General features: G+C 36.5%; 1 protein-coding gene across 3 annotated transcripts in view; it reads right to left on the bottom strand.

Moving 5' to 3' along the window:
- Positions 1-20,547, bottom strand: part of LOC141362447 (myelin regulatory factor-like) — a 42,628-nt gene extending 22,081 nt beyond the window's left edge. For 2 of the 3 annotated variants that reach the window (XM_073864537.1, XM_073864535.1), the window contains exon 1: positions 20,039-20,547. In XM_073864537.1, coding sequence (XP_073720638.1) covers positions 20,039-20,084 — 46 coding nt within the window. In that variant the 5' untranslated portion in view covers positions 20,085-20,547. The remainder of the gene's footprint in view (positions 1-20,038) is intronic. The other variant, XM_073864536.1, reaches the window with a different exon arrangement.
- Between the last annotated feature and the right edge of the window lie 900 nt (positions 20,548-21,447).

Genomic DNA, 21,447 nt, shown 5'->3' on the forward strand with positions numbered 1-21,447 from the left:
CACTTGATGCATCCTCGATATCAAGAACACATCCAGGTATTTTCATGTGTCCTCTGTACTTGCGTTTTTGAGAATTGGAATTGAACTTCGACGGTTAATTATGACGTAGAGCGAGAACACAAGGATCGCATGAAGAACACCTATTGTGAAACAGCCATGGTCAGTTAGTAATAAGAAGACCTATGCTGTGGCTTTTTATAAGCATATTGGCATTGAAATTAAGTTTTGTTTTTATACATGTTAGTTTAACCACGATTTAAAGCGTCATCTTAACCCTTTCAAAATACATGCTATTAACATTGTTAACGCATTTTACTGTACAAACAAAAACAATACTGTATAACAACATAATTACAAAACCAGCAAATTATTGAAAGCACATATACACCCATACAGCAAAAAATACATTTCTCTAGCCAGAAATATATTTTAAATATATGCAAAATATATTTTGTAGAATGTTATGCTTATTTGAATATATTTTTGAATTTGGAAATATATTTAGTTTTAACCTTCATATTCAATTCAATTCAATTTTATTTATATAGCGCTTTTCACAATAGTTAATTGTTTCAAAGCAGCTTTACATTAATAGATGTATGAAACCGAGAAAAACGAGCATAGTAATAATGTAACGTATACAGTAAAGTAGTAAGTTAAGCCAAAGGTGGCGGACTCTCCAGGGGATGAAAAAAACCCTAGGAGGAAAACCCTCCTGGCTAGTCCAGGGGGAAAACTCCTAGGAGGGAAAAAACCCTTGAGAGAGATATATATTTATATATATATAAATACTATCGGGGTATGTGAACGGCTAAGCGAATTAAACTGGTTTCGCCGGTGGTCGCTGGTCAGGCATCGGCTTGGCATCTCGTAGAAGGACGGTCAACATATATTTCAAAATGTATTTAAATTTTACATCCCATAGGCCAAAAAGTATTCTTTGCCCAAATATATTTAAAATACATGCTAAATATAAGTTAATTTTATAAAGTATATTTTAAAGTTGAAAAAATATAAAATTGTAATATTTTTAAAACGGTAATGTTTACAGGTTCATAACATAAACAAAGTAGATAGTATGATAGATATATTTTTAATGCTTTAAAATTTATTTATTTTTAGAATATATATTTTAAAATATACAAAAAATGGCCAAAAATATATTAGTGAAAAATAATTTTTTAAAACATATTTCAAAATACATTTCAGAAAACATTTTTTGTATATTTTAAAATATATGTAAAAAAATTTTTGCTTTATGGGCAAAGCATTATTATTTATTTAGATTTCAGAATGAACACATTTATTATGAATAATGCGGGCTGATTTGATGCTTCAATAAAGATCAATGTATAGTAACTTTTGTTAAAAAAGTAAAATGTACAACTTTAAATGAACAAGCTTAGGACGTTTGCGTTGTTATAACGCACAGGAAGACTTCAGATATAAAAACAGAGACTGAGTCGTGTTTTATTATTAAAATCTGATAACATCCTATTAATTTAATCGAATGATTGGGCATACCAATATGGCGGCACAGTGGCTTTACAATTGGGTAATTACAATTGCACAGTAGTGTGACAAACTATAGCCTAACACTACAGTATTTTAAACAATATTTGTCTAATAATAATATTTCAATTGAATGAAAATCTACCTCAGTCTGTACTATTGTAAAATTTAAACAGACATTTGTTGTTCCTAATTGACATGAAGCAAGGCAATGCAAACTTTATCAACATCTTCACTTTATGATTAACTCATGTTTGGCCTCCAGGCACCATTTCGGTCCCCCTTGCCCCGAACATGGGAACCACTGGATTAGACCACTAACAAATCTGGAATGTGAAGAATTCCGATGTTAATGTTGGAAAAACCTCTGGTCCGCTTGTGTCCTATAGATCACAGAGGGTTTAAATCCCGCACCAGTAGATATCCAGACTTGGACCTTTCATTGCTTATAAATGTCTTATTTAGCTTTCATGGCTTATAAATGTAAGTAAAGGTATGTGGTCTATATATTTCCCTTTATCCATCATTAACGGTGTTTACTTTGAGATGTAAATCAATCATCCCACACGTTTAGGGCTTATGATCTCTACCTTGGTGATAATAAAATAGGCAAAGAAATTCCACAGCCTTACATTTAAGGCCAAAGTCAGGCCATAGGGGCTGCCCAGTTTTTGGTTCAACAACCAGCAGATTTGGAGTTTTTGTTCTTAGTAGATATTTACATCAGGTACAGTATATACTATGAGTCGACATACTTGGTTAGTAATTAGCTAGTTCCCCTTAGTTAGCAATTAGTTCCAAAAACAAAAGCTGAATGGAAAAACCCAACAGTGATGTAACGTTTCAAGGTCCTCCGTTCGTATGGATGCTGCGGTTGGGGTCTCTGCTTGGACAGTTTTATGTGTGTGCCAGGAGGGCAGAGAGAAACATAGACTGATGACTTTACTAAATAAGATCCAGATGTTTAAATCCTCCTGCGATAAATCTGCCATCCAAACACTGATAACAGCGGCAGAAATGACTGACGGGAAGGGAGAACAAGAGTGGGGGTGAGGGGGAGTATAGGAAAGGGAGAGAAATGTTTTTAGACAATGAAGGAGAGGAGAAGGTGATTAAACAAACGGTGGAGAAACAAATGCTTTGTACTTTAAATGTTTGGTGAACTTTTATAAGTGATTTGCTTGTTTTGTAATGTTCATCTTGTCATAAAAGCATAGTGACCATACTTATTGCTTATGAATTTAATTGCATCCGAAAGATGGCTCGTGCTAGGCAAAAAAGCTGAGAATGGTCTATTTTTTACGCGTACATGAGGGTCCGCGTACAGTGCACGTGATGCAATTTTCGTCATCGGAATGGTGCACGCGTATCGTACATGCACCGCCTGGATTTTTTTAACTTTGGTCATGCTCCTAGGTGAATGTAGTATGTAGCCCAAGAGATGCATTGCTTTTTGTCGCATTGCGCACGCGTCAAATGTTTGCCAACATGTCAGAGTCAAATAAACTATACTTTGCAAGGCTGTGCATTCGACCGTGCGCGTATGTTCGTGAACACGTAAAAACAGACTATAGTCCATGCTCTCTCTCATATTTTTCTCTGTTAGTGTTAAACATTTTTCAAGTTTTATTTTCATACTGTATGGCAATCTCTTATTAGCAAATGAAGTGTTAAATATCACAGGAGTTAAATAATTATTTAAAAAAAATAAATCAATATGTAATGCAGTTAACTTAAGATCAGTAACTATAACAGAGCCTGGCAATAATTTTATTCACATCAGAAATTTCGATGACAGTCATTTTCGGATGCAGGTGGCTCATCCGAGGTAAGTTAAATCATGTCATTATGATGAATCAAGATTAGTGATAGGACAATATATTGCAGAGGCTGATATATCGGGTGATATTTGAATTTTTTATTATCGGCATGGGCCGATAAATATTTTCATTCGGCCAGTAAATTTCTCTATTACTTAAATTTGATGTTTGTAATAAAAAAGACACTCAGTGTCACTCAATGTAAAGTCTGAAAGACAGTAAATTGACCAATAAATATTCACATAATGTTGTTTAAAAAACTTAAGACCCAAGCTTTGGTTTGGTTGAAATATTTCTGATTTCTTCCAGCTATTTGGGGTTAGGAAGAACCAATAAATATAATAACCAGGGCTGCGTTCCCCGAAACCTTCTTAGCTCTACGTCGTTCTTAAGTTGTACCTTAAGCTGTACCTTATCGTTAATACGTGTTTCCCGAAACGTTCTTAGTTACGTATCACTTCTGTAAGTCGTTCGTTCGGAAGGTTGGTCTGGAGCAATCTTAGCTATACCTTATCCCACATGATCTCCACTAGGGGCCATGACTGTGATAAAAGCTTGTGTAGATTGCAGTCTATATAACTAAATATCTGTTTAAAAAAAAAGTTGAAGTACACTCCGTGTTAAATTAGGCATTTTTTATTTATTTAAAGAATAAAACATTCACATAATTAGACATTATTACACTGATGGTTGTTAGATTTTTTATATTTTTTTCCAAAGGAACATCAGCTGTGAACTATTATTACAGGCTAAAGAAACTATTAAAAAAAGATTTTGGGTGGAGGAGTTGGTGAAACTATGGCAGGCAGCTACACAGCGAATCTTACTATTTCAGTTGAGCATTTCATATCCGTTAAATCTTTAGTTTACCGGCTATTTTAGCTGCAAATAAAACAAATCAAGTTAAAAAATTGCATGCCACGGGAGCACATTCATCACGAAATCATAATTGTTGATTTTCCTAAATATTATTATTGATGTTAATTCGACTTTGCATTGAAGTTTTTTTAATGTTTTATAACTTTGAGGCAACTGCATGCCATATTCTTTATAAACATTAAAAAGAAAATGCTCCACTTGATAATTGCTTGTATAAGGTCAACAAATTTTCCACATTAAAACTAATCAAAGCTTAAACCTAAAACAATCATACTATATATTTATATATCATATAATATATATTGTATGTTATATTTAAGGTAAACAGACAGGCGCGGCTCCAGAAATGCGTCCATTAAGCGTTATCCGCATTGTAAACGTGCTGCTTGCGCAGTGTCCAAACACATAAACGCGTGAACTAATGAACAACAATTTGTTTTTCTATATTTTAAGTGTAATGCCAAGCCAGGTGACTTGCACGACCCACCTTATTTCCCTGTGCAATGCATTTATTGGGAACCCCTAATATAAATTATCCTTTAAAGTGAAGGAATAATGGATGCATTGGAGCAGTTTATGCATTATACTTTTGGACATGAAGTTGCGAGTTTTGCACGGGTTTGATATAAAATAAAATATACAAGGTTTATATTTAGTTGTTTGCAATTTGAAATATTTTTACCAGATATTCCTAATAAATGTAACTTGAACTATTTCTGAAATGTTTCTTTAATAAATAACACCGCTCTCTGATAACGCAGCGAAGTACCTATTACATAAAGTGAACAATTGATTGTCGAGCAATCGATATCAACCTATTCAGCACCATCGCCATGGACAGCACCTGGTAACGTCGTACGTAAGAAAGTATACCTTAAGAAACCCGCTAAGGTACAGTTCGGGAAACACGCCTAGAAAAGGTAAACCTGTAGTTAAGGTTTAACTTAAGAGTCTTCGTAGCGCGCTAAGAGTCAACGTTAACGGGAAACGCAGCCCAAATATTTTTCAGTGCAGTGTAATGTCCATGTTTGTGTACAACAGGTTCCAGTTACACAGAATTAAGTGTTATGGTGCAAACAACAAAAAATGTGATGTCCACGTATGAGGTTAAACACGTACCATGAGATATCAGATACACATTAATGTTTTAAGTACTTCAAAAGGATATGAAGAGTTTTGTTGCAAAACGAGATAACTCCGTTTTAACATTTTTGTCAAAACATGTTTATTATTATGTTATCATGTTATTATTTTGTTTTATTGTGCTACTTAGCTGTATTCTTTAAGTTATGAAGGTTTAAATCAAAACAAACCAACTGCAGTTGAATTGATATTAATTGGAATGCACAACCAAAAAAACGAGATTTCTGAAAAACTAAAAAACGCAACGAAACTCTTCATATATTTATAAATGTTATGCCCAACAAATGTTTTTTTTTTAGTTTCACCAATTTTCTGTTTGCCTCTTATTTACTGTAATAACATTTGTGTTATATCGCCTCATATCAGCCAATCAGCTTTCTTAATATCTGTATCGGCATCTGCCATAAAAAAACATAGCGGTCGACAACTAATCAAGATAAAAATTTTCCATGATTTCTTTAATGCATTTGGCATCATTCCCTACTCGCTGTCTACATTTATATCTCTCACCATCTCCATATATCGATCTATGTACTTATACAATGTGCACCACACCACACTTTCAGAAAAAATGGTACAAAAGCTGTAACTGGGGCAGTACCTTTTTAAAAGAAAGGGTGCATATGTGACCCCGACTGTGAAACGCTGCATAAAAATTGTAATTATGATATTTAGGGCGTTTAAGTTTTTATGACCATACAAATTATAAAAAAAATGTCTTTGTGATTACTGCAGTAAATGGCAGATTAAAACCTAAGCCTTCAATATACAATACCGACAAATGTGAGAGGACGGACAACTATCATCTGTCATCTATTAGCTGGTTTGTAACCATAGTAATGCCAATGGCGTCTCAACTTTTACTGCAGTTAAACCCAGAGGTATCTAAGCCTGACATAGGGCTTACACCTAACTTTTGTCCAGCTGGTTCAACCGACCCCAGATCTGTGTAATGTATGTGTGATCATGTGTGTTAATTATTAAGCCCTAATTCACACCAGAGTAAAGCATAACAGAGCAAAGTCCATTATTTATCAATTCGTAAACTACCCAGAATGCCCTGGGTTCCTCTGAAACACAGAGGGACACCTGACTTAACGTATACACACCCCATCAGTGCGATCAATGCAACCTCTTACTGAAACACTTGCAGAAGAAACATTCATTTAGGATACGCTGAAATGAGACTTGGATGTTATGAATGGTTGCTCACTGGCCCAAGATCCTACCCCAAGTCTCTATAATATAATGGTTATAAATGACACAGGACTCTCATTTAAGCCTATAAGATTTTCATTGTCAAGGTGAGAATCATAAGTCGAAAGGCTTAGAAAGTAATACAACATAAATGATTGGTGTCCTCCATCCCTGGGTCAAATGATGTAAAATGTTTAAACAGTATCATGGTAAGGCTTGACCTAGCAAATGCAAAAAATGTCTATACACAACACACCTAATGAAAGTTTGCTTGAAGTCCACATGTTCACAAAGACACATATACTGATCTAATGGAGGCCTTGTTATTGTAAGAATAACAGTAATGAAGAATTTGAAAAGAATGATTATTTATCAAAATGAAGGCTGAGAAATGGAGACAGTACCTGCTCGAAGCCACAGCATTGTCTATGGATGAACATAAACCCTACAGCACTGAAGATGTGTGTTTATGACCCCCGTCTCTCATATCTTTCCAAACAACATGTACACCTTTCTGCCTTGAACCTTAGCTGTGTTGCTTGACTGTGTGTGTGTGTTGTAATGCAGGATTAGGTCTCGGTCATGAGAAAGAGATGTACCAGGCCACCACACACAGTTATAGTCGCCCACCAGCACTGAACGCACCGGCCAACCTGAGCAGCTTACTACACTGTATGAATATTAGACTGGGAGAGAGAGAGAGAGAGAGAGAGAGAGAGAGAGAGAGAGAAAGAGAGATTGAAAGGTAAGAAAACGCTCTGAATATCTTCATACTGTCAGTAGAGATTGGAAACAAACGTGTAGAAGTCGGGTAACATTAAGGAATTCAAAGAATGACCCGAATTCTCAAAGGGGTGTAAAAGGGTAACAGCCTGCACGCCTCACAACTGTCAAGATTGGCCAAGTCCTCCCCATTCGGTAATCCCCACTAACCAGATTATCTGGTGTGGTCTAATCTGGCTATTATGGTTAACTGTCTCGTTTTCCAAAATTGAAAAGCTTGAAATGTTATAAGTGGTGTTCAAGGCAAACATCACTGTTATTGATCACACATAGGATTTAGGAAAATTAAGGGTGCGTCTCATTTCTCTGTCTTACCCCTTCCCCTTACCCCTTCACCTCGGTTTTGCGCGTTCATGTGAGGCGAAGTGGCGTCTCAATTCTCAGTTTGATCAAGTGCTAGGGCCAAGGCGTAGGGATACATAGCCCTTGAAACGAAGTGTGATAAGGACCACACTTGAAAGAGAGGGGTAAACGTTAACGTAGGAATTTTATTGATGAACGTCGAACTGTCAAGGAGTCGCACAAATGAAAGTAACGTTATTTTAACGTTGTTTAATTGAGATTATATTATGACACTCATGTTTTAGATACTTTTAATAAAATGTTCAAGCGGTTTTAATTGTAATGTTTTTGTTTTGAATCGCTAGTTAAGGCGCTAGCTAGCCGCTGAGTTATGTGCTATTTGTTGAGCTCCGCTCAGGCAATCGATACCACAACCTTTCATAAATGCTTTTGACGTGTGTGCAGCAGTCACTTATTTTGACAAAACACGTGATGCATATGGTTCACATGACGCAACAAACACATATTTTGAAAAAACGAGCAAAACACATGACAGGGTCATTCTATGAAAATGGTGGCTTTCCTGTCCCGGCCCCAACCACCAGGAAAAACACTTAAAATGGTCAGATAATGACACAAAATATATGTTTTTTGTTTTAATTGAAGTGTTTTATTATTAATTATTCATTGAATTTAATCAATTTTTTAAGGTAAGTGGTTGCAATCAATTTATTTAAGCTTCATTTAAACAAAAGTTTTATATTTTATTTTACTTTACTAATCTTTTTTGTTTAAATGTAGCTTAAATAAAGTGATTGCAGCCACTTACCTTACATTTTTTTATTAAATTCAATGAATCATTTTTTTCAGTGTAAGACAGTTATATTGCAAACCATTTTTTATATATATTGTAGAACACGGTCAGTACCATGAAATTGGCTTGTCCCTCGGGTCAGGAGTGGTGGTTTAGTGACACATTTTGAGTTAAAAAATATTATTCTCCCCCTTTAAATGTCATAATACAAAGGGAAGTAGTACAGTTATTTAGTGGACTACTTAAAAAAACTAAAATATCAAGTAAATATTATAAATAATTTACAGAGAATACCTGTCCCTCAATTTCATGTCACTGGTGTTACAATTTATAACAACCACTACTTTGAACAGAAAGCACCAATCAAAACTCCACATGGCCAGCAATGAGCAAGTGAAGTGGTTCAACAAACCAAAATAATCCATAATTTATCGGCTTTCATTTATCGGCCTAATTATCAGACCAATAACCGATAATATTAAAAATAAGCAGTTATCGGCCGATAACGATATGTCAGCCGATATATCGTGCATCCCTATTACTAATCAAGACAACTTCTTAATATTACATTAACTTTTTCTGTCTTTGATTACGTATGCAAAGTAAATAGTCAAAATACATTCTGGGAAGCCTGAATTGTCATCTAAAATATAGGTAACATCAGTTGATTTATAATGTTAAGAGGTTAACTATTATCTGAGTATAAGTTTGGGTATAAAAAAAAGAAGTATATTTTTTAAAAGTTGTCTGTTCAAAAAGCCACCATTTTTATAGAATGACCCGACACTCCGAACACATATTTTGAATTTGCGCACCTCGGGTGAGCAGTCACGAGCTGCCACTGTGCTGGAATGGCATAAAGAAGAAGTAAAGACTTGGAGGTGGTATCTTTTAACTTCAACTGAATAACAGCCACCCTGCACACCCTAGAAACCACATAAGTCCAATTTATAGTCGTGCGTAAGGTCTACGCCGTAGGTTATCTGTAGCCTGTGCATAGCTCTGCACATGCACCTCGCCAAATTTTTAACAGCGCCATAAAAAAGCTGCGTCATAAGTATTTCTGTTTGCGACGGTGAGAACAAAGATGCGCCGAGTAATGCATTGTGATTTGGAAAAAAATGTCTGCTGAATGCATAAATGTAAAACCTTAGCAACCATATAACACCCTGGTTACCACTCACACTGTGGTATTGTGGCAGTATAACCTAAGAATAGGTAACAATGTATTTAAAAAAAAAAACGATTTGCTTTGTATGTATTTTTTTTCTTTAAAAATGGTAATATAATAGTTCTGAAGTTCTGAAACAAAGAAATACGATATGGGAAACGGATCAAAGTCACCTGAAATGTGTGTAATTATTGGGATGTTGTAATAAAAGTGGGATGTCAATGTTACAGGCCTGGCTGCTCAAACACAATACATTCCCGTGACAGATATACACCGTTACATGAGGGAAACCACGCGCAACGGTCAAACTGTTTCAGACCAGAAAATCTGACCGACCTTTCTGATCCCCTACCCAAACGTGACCATGTGCATAAAAGACACAGAAATAAACTTAGTTGAGTTATTAGTTGAAATTTTCATTTAGAGATGGGTCCAAAATAAACTTTATCGCACGTTGAGAAATTTTGTGATATTTTATACTGCCAATTTCACATTTATATTTATGCATTTGGCCAACACTTTTATCCAAAAGTATCATAGCCCAGACTGGGAAGGAATCCTTTCAAAACATACAGCTTTGCACCAAAAGAGTTTAAATAAGTACCTCAGAGTTACATATTGGTATTTCCAAGGTAGCCCACATATTGATATCAAATGGATTCTGTACCTAATTGTATTAGGACCTTTTTAATAGGTAGCCATGTGGGATTGAACCCACAACCTTTTGTGCTGCTAACGCAATCATCTACCACTGGGCTAAAGAAAATTTTTTATTTCTTTGATATCTTTTTTTATAAAAATCCCATGTATTGTACATATATATTAGTTGCAGGGTCATTACACACATATAGCCAGTCATTCAGAGGCATACAACAGTAGGGCCCTGATTTCCGTGAAGCGGAAAACGCATATGGAATCACAGAATCCAAGCATAATAATTAGGGCTGTCAAAATTAACGCATTAACGCAAATTCATTTTAACGCCACTAATTTTATTAAGGTTGATTAAGGCAACGCCCTTGGTCCAGCCTATAGTTGGATATATTAGGACACAGCCTTACTGTGACCTGTGCTGTCTAAATGGGTCTCCATCTGTGTATTTTGGTTTCACTTTTAAAGCATACAGAAATTAAAAAATGAATTGCAGGACTTGCTTGATGTTAAAAGGGTTATTAAGAGAGATAAAGTTTGGGACCTGATTAATGTTTAAAGAGTTATTAAGACCGACAAGAAGATCTTCCTCGCGTGCACACAGAGGCGCGAGTGCGCGACCCCAATATGTAGACATCTACACGAAATTACTGTTTTAAAAATATCTGTTTTGACAAGAATGCTTTCTTTACTATCTTTCTTTAAATATCAAGCATTAGTTTATGGTTTATCTTGACGTGATGGTGGTTAATACTTTCTCAGTAACAGTTAACGTAACGTGCAGTCAGTGCAGTGCATATGGTAGGCTAACAATTCCTGTTTAACATACTATCAAAATAATCTAGACATGTTTTTTCCCAAATTAAATGTCACTTTGAATAAATTAATATTCATCAATAATAAGAAACAAGAATAGCAAATCTTCTTAAATAAAACAAAGACTTAGAGGACTAAAGGTCACAAATGTACTTTTCTTTGTAAACACAGTAGGCTATGTAGAACAGTTAAAACATCTAAAAAAAATCTAATGTAATCTAATCTAATATAAAAGCATAATAAAATGAGGTGCAATTATGCACAGAATTCAACAGTAATGTTTGCTTTATATCATTCATAATGACATTTTATATTTATATATTATTTTATTTTTCTATTTACAGAAAAAAAGTTTGCACTTTCAAATGTGTAGTGTGTGTTGGCTATTTTACATATGTTTACAAAGTAAGCAAAGCTATTAAGATTTTACTTTCTCTTTTTACTGTTCTTAAGTTTTATAGGCTACTGTGATGCTACTATTGTGTTATTGGTATAGATGTTTAGTAAAAAGTTAAACTGGCAAAAACAAACTTTTTTTCTTGGGTTACGGGTATGGGCATCATAAAACAATTATGCTTAGGGCACCAAAATGGCTAGCAGCGCCACTGTGTTTGTGCTTAAGACGCCCCTTATACGAGTCAATAACGTCTTAATGTGCTTTCCTTTAAAATCCCAAAATCCAAGGTTAATCCAAAGTCAGATTCCGACCAAATTCCAACATCAGATTCTGACCAAAATCCAACGTTATTCCAACGTCAGATTCCGACCAAAATCCAACGTCAGACTTTGACCAAAATCCAACATTATTCCAACGTCAGATTCCGACCAAATTCCAACGTTAATCCAACGTCAGATTCAAAACAAAATCCAACTTTATTCCAACATCAGATTCCGACCACGTCAGATTCCGACCAAAATCCAACATTATTCCAACGTCAGATTCCCACCAAAATCCAACGTCAGATTCTGACCAAATTCAAACGCCAAATTCCGACCAAAATCCAACGTCAGATTCCAACCAAAACCCAACACTAATCCAACCAAAATCCAACACTAATCCAACGTCAGATTCCAAACAAAATCCAACACTAATCCAACGTCAGATTCTGACCAAAATCTAATGTTATTCCAACATCAGATTCCGACCAAAATCCAACACTAATCCAACGTCAGATTCCAACCAAAATCCAACACTAATCCAACGTCAGATTCCAACCAAAATCCAACACTAATCCAACGTCAGATTCTGACCAAAATCCAACGTTATTCCAACGTCAGATTCTGACCAAAATCCAACTCTAATCCAACGTCAGATTCCAACCAAAATCCAACACTAATCCAACGTCAGATTCTGACCAAAATCCAACGTTATTCCAACGTCAGATTCTGACCAAAATCCAACTCTAATCCAACGTCAGATTCAACGTCAGATTCCAACCAAAATCCAACACTAATCCAACGTCAGATTCTGACCAAAATCCAACGTTATTCCAACGTCAGATTCCGACCAAAATCCAACACTAATCCAACGTCAGATTCCAACCAAAATCCAACACTAATCCAACGTCAGATTCCGACCAAAATCCAACTTTAATCCAACGTCAGATTCTGACCAAAATCCAACGTTAATCCAACGTCAGATTCTGACCAAAATCCAACGTTATTCCAACGTCAGATTCTGACCAAAATCCAACACTAATCCAACATCAGATTCCGGCCAAAATCCAACACTAATCCTACGTCAGATTCCGACCAAAATCCAACATCAGATTCTGGCCAAAATCCAACTTCAGATTCCGACCAAATTCCAACGTTATTCCAACGTCAGATTCCGACTAAATTCCAACATTATTCCAACGTCAGATTCTGACCAAATTCCAACGTCAGATTCCGACCAAATTCCAACGTCAGATTCCGACCAAATTCCAACGTCAGATTCCGACCAAATTCCAACGTTATTCCAACGTCAGATTCCAACCAAAATCCAACACTAATCCAATGTCAGATTGCAACCAAAATCCAACACTAATCCAACGTCAGATTCCCACCAAAACCCAACACTAATCCAACGTCAGATTCCGACCAAAATCTAACGTTATTCCAACGTCAGATTCCGACCAAAACCCAACACTAATCCAACGTCAGATTCCAACCAAAATCCAACGTTATTCCAACGTCAGATTCCGACCAAAATCCAACATTAATCCAACGTCAGATTCTGACCAAAATCCAACGTTATTTTAACGTCAGATTCCAACCAAAATCCAACACTAATCCAACGTCAGATTCCGACCAAAATCCAACGTTATTCCAATGTCAGATTCCAACCAAAACCCAACACTAATCCAACTTCAGATTCCGACCAAAATCCAACGTCAGATTCTGGCCAAAATCCAATTTCAGATTCCGATTAAATTCCAACGTTATTCCAACGTCGGCTTCCGACCAAATTCCAACATTATTCCAACGTCAGATTCCGACCAAATTCCAACGTCAGATTCCGACCAAAATCCAACGTCAGATTCCGACCAAATCCAACGTTAATCCAACGTCAGATTCTGACCAAAATCCAACGTTATTGTAGGCAACAGTTTACTTCCTGAGATTGGGGATGTAGACAAGACCGACATTAACATTCCTACTGCTTTGTCTGACAGCCTGTAAGTTAACTCCTGTTAGCAACCAAATCTTTTAAACATGGTAGAAGCGTCACGTTTCCGGTTGACGTCAGTGGTATTCAGACCAATCACAACATACTGGCCAATCAGGGACAAATCCGTGCGTTTCAGAAAGAGAGTGAAATCTGGGGCTACACAAAAGGGTGCTTCTCACGAAAATTAGACTCATGAGGTGTCTTGAAACATTTTGATAAAAAATGTAAATGCTATCAAAATAAGAAGCAAACAGTTACAAACATCTCTTAATGTACTATTTGCACATGATTTCAAATGACATCATACAAACCAATTTTGTTGTTTTTTCCACATTTAAATGGAAATGTTTTATTACCGCAACGTGTCCATGACTGGATTTGGGTTCTTTGACATGGAAATATTTATAATTAAAAATCTAAAAAATAAAAAGCTCCAGTGCATGTTATACTATAAACATTTACAGTACAGAAACATATGTGGTATTTGGTGATCATTGGTAAATGTAGAAATAATAATAAGGAATATAAATGTGTCCAAGACTTTTTCTCATCCTCCGAAACAATTTACAATCATTGTTTAAGCCCTCAAGGAACTAACATTTAAAAAAAATGTTGGAAGGGACATAATTGACTGTGACACGCAAGATGGCTACCAGGTAAGCAGTTCTTATTTTTTTCTTTCCAGATAAAAGTATACATTTTGTTTGTCATAGTACCTAGACAACTTTTTAGTTCTCATTACTGAAACATGAGTTTGTAAATGCATATATTTAATGTAATATCATGTTGCGGTAATAAGAATTTTGATAATGAATATAAAAAATGTAAATAATTCTATAAGAAATATTGTTTAAATCCTCTAAAAGGAAAGGTTATAGTAAATTCAGACCTTAATCTTATATTTGCATAAAAAGATTTAGCTTCAAGGGCTTTTTAAAAATTCTGATGCTGGACACCTTCTTAATCTGGTTTTCTTTAGAATCACCCAAAAGTACGATATGTGTGTTTTTTTAACCATAAACCACTTGAACACATTGTATTATACTAAATACACAAAATAAAGTTGTTTTTAGCAATGAAATAGGTGCTCTTTGAATCTCTTTGATGTGATTCGCTGAACATATATGAACACAAGAGTCATTGTTTCTCGCATTCCTTTGTTTATTTTGTTTCTTTTAAGGATAATTCACACCGATCCAGCAAACACTGACATTATAATTTGTTGGTGTTTGCTGGATCAGTGTGAAATAGCCTTTAAAGTTTTATGTCTTTAGTTAGTAAGGTGAAGAGTTGAATTTCAGTACCGTGAAGTTCACCATCTGTTGTACTACAGTCTTAACAGATCAGCTCTTTAAATCTAAGCTTCTGTGTTTATGCACAGGTTATTGTATACATGAATATATTTTAGTATTTTTTGCTTGTGCATGTTGGCATGTATGTGTATGTTTTGTATGACCTGTGCCCTGCCCTTATCTCACCCCACCCACAGCATGTGTGAGTGTTTGTGTACGTCAATCTGTGTGCATGTGTGTGTGTAAGAGAGAGAGAGACTAAGACTGTTATCTCTCTCCCTCGCCCTGTCTGCACACTGTCACACTAATGGATTCGGAACGAGCGAGCGATACAGAAACGGTCATGGCAAAAGAGAGAGAATCATTACTCGCACCTCATTCTGTTTTTTAACAGTCTTTAAGGTATGCCAGGAATGATCCCTGCATTAGACTTAGGGAACGTACGTACCCCCGTAAGCAGCTTAGGACTGCACACTAGCAGGCAAAAAACCTTTCACAGTATTCTTATGTCACCAGGGGATTCAGTGCCAGTTATCTTTAGGTAAATATCTGTGAAAAATATCCACTCCTAGAGTAGTGCACTAACAGAAACCAGCCACTGTTTCCCAAAATTCCTTTCAACACACAATGTTCTTAGTCCATCCAGATGATGAACATACAGAGAGGATGCTTATCAGAGCTGTTATATGCGTGAGCACGGTTGCAATTCATTTTAATATTAAGACTACTTCAAAAACAGGAATGACTTAACTATTTAGACATCTATTTGGAAAGAAAATTAATATCACAGTTGTTTCTGGTTTCTTTATGGCTGGCAAAAAGTAGACTTTTTGGTCATGTGTATTGTCCTTCTCTGATTTTTCTCTTAAAAACATATATCAGCATCTTTTTCAGTGTATAGGAGAGAAATATACACTGTGCTCAGATTTGCTAAGGTACAAGTGATGTAAATATGAATATTTTAAGTTTTGTTAAGTTTTGCGGCTGCCCTGAGAATTTTCGGTTGTTTGTGTTTCACCTCCCACCTTTACAATGGGTTTAATGGTGCACTGGAACAATCCTTCCTAAAATGCTTTAAACTTTCGTTTACAAAGACGTGAAACTCACCGAGTGGTCAGGGGTGTTCACTGGTATGCTCACACAAAAATCGCTGCAAAATACGCATTCCAACAGGCTTTATCGTAGTTTTTGCCAACTCCATTGACTTGTATTAGATGTGCTGTAAGGTACGGTATTACTCCGCGCCGGGAACTTTGTTTCTATTCTTGCAATTGGCAAAGGCGGATTAGCGCCACCACCTGGGCTGGAGTGTCTATTATTCAAGCTCTCAACGGAAGAATGTAAGGGTGTGAGGCGTTTGGAAAAATAGGTCCACAAGTTAACAACGAATGCTAAAACACCTGTTGGAAAGCATCTTTTGCAGCGATTTTTGTGTGAGCATATCAGTGAACACCCCTGACCACTCGGGGAGTTTCACGTCTTTGTAAACGAAAGTTTAATGCATTTTAGGAAGGATTGTTCCAGTGCACCATTAAACCCATTGTAAAGGTGTGAGGTGAAACACAAACAACCGAAAATTCTCAGGGCAGCCGCATATGTCGAAAATTCAGTCAAAACCGTTCTATTTCACCATAAACAATCTGAAAACAGGGCTTTAAGTGTAAAATACCGAACTTGTCCTTTAAGTTAACTTATTTCAACTAGGGCTGGCTAATGCTGCTTTCACATCAGCCACGGTAGAGGCGTCAAGCTCGAGGGAATACAATGTTAAGTCAATGTGAAGACACGTTGACACACGTCTGGAGGTCTCGCGGCACGAATGAAGCCTTTAAACGTGGCGCGTATACGCGATTCCGCCTCATTCGCGCGTCTAGTTCGCACGAATGGCGTGAATTGAGCGTTGACGCGGGAAACGCGCAAGTTGATAAATTTTGAACTTTGGTGGAAAAATGCGCCGTGTTAACTAATCAGGAGCTTGCTCTAGTAGTGACGTGATTACAGGAAGCGAGCGGAGTCGCAAAAGCCCCTCCCATGATGCGAATCTCTGTGTGATTTCACACGTAAACTTAAAATGTTCAAGCGGCAAACTGGACGTGGTAGACGTGAATTTGATGCCTCAAACGCGGCTGGTGTGAACTCACAGTAAAATGTGAAACGATTCAGCCCACCGGCCAGTGGCGGCGCTGTGGGCAACACTCTAGTGAGAGCGTTCAGCGTTGTACAAGACGCGCTTTACAAAAACAGCAAGATGGCAAACAGCAGCTGCACTCCGTTTTAAGCCTGCACCACCAATTTGTTTTTAAACATTGGTAATACTGCATGTATATATTTTTTTGGTTTTGGAGGTTATGTGTGAGGACCGAAATAAATTTTGTTGATTGACTGATTGATTGACATTATTTAAAAATATACTCAGGAACTTATTAACTGGTGTATCTACTATTACTGAATCGATACCGATGCAAATAAATCAATATCGTATCGAACAGAAGCAGCAAGAATCGAAATTAAATTGTGAAATTTTTAACAATACCCAGCCCTAATTTCAACTATATTTTAGTAGTTATAATCACTCTTCTCTAGTGAAGATAAATCATATGGCGCTTTTCCATCCACGGGTCAGGTTGGGTCAGCTCACTTCTCTTTGGCTCGGTTCGCTTTTCCATCGAGTTTACTACCACTTCATAGTGAGAGGGATTATAGGCGAGTCGTTATATTTGCGCTGCCTACCGATGTGACATCATTGAAGTGGGAGCGTCGTTGGAATGCAGTGTTTCCCATACATTCATTTATTTCTCTGTCCGCCACAAAATCAAAATTGATTACCACAAACACATCGTGTTTATCACTACCTCTGTCTCACATAACCCTGTGCCGCCACAAACCGCAAGCCTGGAAAACACTGGTATGGTGTTCCTGATTCTCAACCTGTGGATGTTTTTCACCGCTTAACTTAAATGGAACAGAACTTAACTCCATTAAGTCTCCTTCTGGGCTATAAAGGAAAAAACTAAGTAATAGGAACAGATGAGGGTTACAGACGAACAACTCAAACTGTTTTGTCTTTTGTGCTTTGTGTTGCTGTACTTCACAATGGATGTCCATTTCAGACAAACCCCCCCTCCCCGACCTAACACTCTCGACACACAAACAAACAGGGCACAAACACAGAGATCATTCATCAGGAATCAAACAATTAAAAATTACAAGCCATCTATTCAGATGCACAAGTGTACACACATACACAATATATCAAGTCAAAACCGAATCTTAATAACAGAAATCTATAGCATGATTTAAAAGACTAGCTTTCACTGGAGCGATACTCTTTCAAAAACTACACCCTTAAAAGTTCATATAAAGAGATCAGAGGTACATATTAGTACCAAATACATATTTACTAAAATGGTGCATATTTCAAACTTTAAAAAAAAAACTGCCCCAGTGATAATTTTTTTGGCCATAACAATATTTTCTTGGTGATCATGTTGCTAGGTTGGGTGTTTTAGCATTGTTTGTTTGTGATGTCGTTAATAGTTATATCACTAGTTATGACTCTCCAGAAAATCTCCAGTGCTCCCCATTAGGGCAGCAGAAGCGTTTCGGCTTGGATTGGAGACACCCCGCCCGTCTCACTCCCTAACTGAAGAATGTAAACATGTGAAATTCTCTTTAAAGTCAAAAGCAGCAATTGATGGCCATATAAACTCAACCCAATGATGTCAACAGTGTTTACAGTACAGCACTGTCATGTAAACACAGCGTTACACCTGCTCGGAGAGCAGACACTTGTCAGGCCTAATGATGTGTCACTCGTGAGAATTATGGTTGGAAAATCCCAACAAAATAAAGAGTTCAGCTCACAACCCGGGCAAACAACTGGTGCTTTTATCTGTCAAAAATAAAAAATATGGAGTCGAGGGGATGTTGATAAAGTTGTGAACCAAGTTTGCTTCCTTTCTAAAAAACGAAAGGGAAAAGAGGAAGATAATAAAAGAGGAAAGGGTTCAAAAAGAAGAAGGCAATAAATCTTCGCAGATAACTCCCGGTGGCAGTGTTTTGCCATTTTCTTTTGCTTGATTCTGATCTCACTCCTATATTTTTGCCTCTTTAAATGTTTTGCATGATATACATTGCTTTTACGCCATCCTTTACCATTACAGACACAACATTTATCACATTCCTCTGTCCTACCAATGTTTCTCCTCAAAACCCCTCCTCCCCTCCTATCTGGATTCCATCCTTCGCTCCCCGCATCTCACCATCATCCCTCTTTCCACTCTTTCCACCTTTTAGCCTTTCCCCATTTCCCAAAAATTCCTTCTCTATGTTCTGGCTGTCCTGGGATGAATCATCACAGGCTCTTTGTATCTTTGCCCCCCTAAAAAATGACACACAACACATTTCACATTCTTAAATAACATGGCAGTGATGTTTGAATCACGGGCCCTTAAATAAAAACGTTATCGGACATGTGGTAGTCAACCGAAACCGCTGAATAATTTGCAAACAGTTTATGTGCTTTAGTATGCATGGCCAACAATGTCAATGGTTTTATTAGGTTACCTGTAAAAATACGTAATGATTAGGACTTAAGTAAACTTTAAAAGTTATCCCAAAATACAACTCACAATATGTGGTAAGCAGCATCATGGTGCCATGTTTAAATGTTATTCATTGCATTGCAATATTACTTTTTCTGCTCTGGTAATACTATAGTCAATTAAAAATGTATTGTGGTATTATGATAGATAGTATTTTTGCAATTGTTACCACTTAGTTCCACCTGTTACCACCATTAAACATAACTTGATACAGAAAAACATGATACAGAGTAATCATTCAGACGGTATATATAATTTCCTTTACCATGGTACATAAACAGTGCGTGTTTTTGTTTTTGTTTTTAGGGATTAACAACTAATATGTTACGCATTATTACGCAACATTTGTTCGTGATTTAGGTTATTCTATTGTAGTTTTTAAACTTGTCACATCCACAGGAGATGAATTAAAGTTTCTTACCTTCGAAGAATCTCTGTAAGGCCTCAGTTTCATCAATCACGTCCATTCTAGCGGCTCCTGCTTATAAACTCCATGAACATGAACGGACCGAACCTCCGGCGCGCGCGAGCGGCGGGAGTCGCGTGCGCTTTAAACTCGCATCCCCGTTCAACAACTTTACGCACGATTATCTTTACAAAATCACACAGCGCTCTCCAGTATCGATAAATTGTTTCAGTAACAAACACTTTAACAGTTTTTACTTAACGCCCAAATTACGCGCACCCACCTTTTCCTGAGGAGATTTTACCTTTGTCAGGTGGAAGCATATTCCAGTGTTTTCGCAAAAAATGTGACTTCGGTCACCACATAATTATTTTGTCTATATTAAAGAGTCGCTGTTGGTTGGAAAATTTTTTAATCAGTAAAAAATATCACGTGAGAGGTTTTACTCACACCAAGCTGTGCTCGATGCACTTTTACCGTCAAGCGCACTCGGCTTGGCTCTCTGCGCGCTCCCACCCTCAATCGAGCTGTGCGCGAGCACGAAGTCTGAGCACGAGAGGAAAGATGTCACACAAAAAAACAGTTTTGACAATGAGTTTAGTTTCAACCGTGATCATTTAGTGCGCATTAAATAGTCGCATATTTTAAGGTTTCCAATTACATTCATAACCTAAAATGTTTAACCTTAGACCTGGTGTGTGTTTATGGACATCACATTATTTGTTGTTTGCACCATAATACTTAATTCTGTGTAACCGGAACCTGATGTACACAAACATGGACAATAACACTGCTTTATGTTCATAGAAAAATATTTGGTTATTATATTTATTGGTTCTTCCTAACCCAAAATAGCTGGAAGAAATCTAAAATGCAAGCCAAACCATAGCCCGGGTCTTATGAGGTTGATCTATTATGTGCTTCACTTTCTGTGCTTTTACTGCTTCTATTAATGTAAAGCTGCTTTGAAACAATTGAGTATTGTGAAAAGCGCTATATAAATAAAATTGAATTGAATTGAATTGAATATATATATATATATATATATATATATATATATATATATATATATATATATATATATATATATATATATATATATATAGGTAATATTTTGAATTTTTTTATATATCTAATCATTAAGTATATCCACATAGGTCACCATGGTATTGACATGATTTGTGATATTTTATTTCATATGAATTTTTTTAATTTTAGTTTTTGCAAATTTATCATTTAACAAAATGCTGGTTTGTTTCAAAACACATGCACTGTCAGAAAAAAATTGTCAAATAATAGTCCTCGATGTCACTGGGCGGTACCTTCAAAAAGTTTATATTAGTAGGCCTACCTCAAAGGAACATGTATAAGTACTTCACCTATACATATCCTATTTAAAGGGTACTGCCCCAGTGACAGATTTT

Source organism: Misgurnus anguillicaudatus, unplaced genomic scaffold, assembly GCF_027580225.2.
Source record: "Misgurnus anguillicaudatus unplaced genomic scaffold, ASM2758022v2 HiC_scaffold_27, whole genome shotgun sequence".
Classification (NCBI taxonomy): Eukaryota; Metazoa; Chordata; class Actinopteri; order Cypriniformes; family Cobitidae; genus Misgurnus; species Misgurnus anguillicaudatus.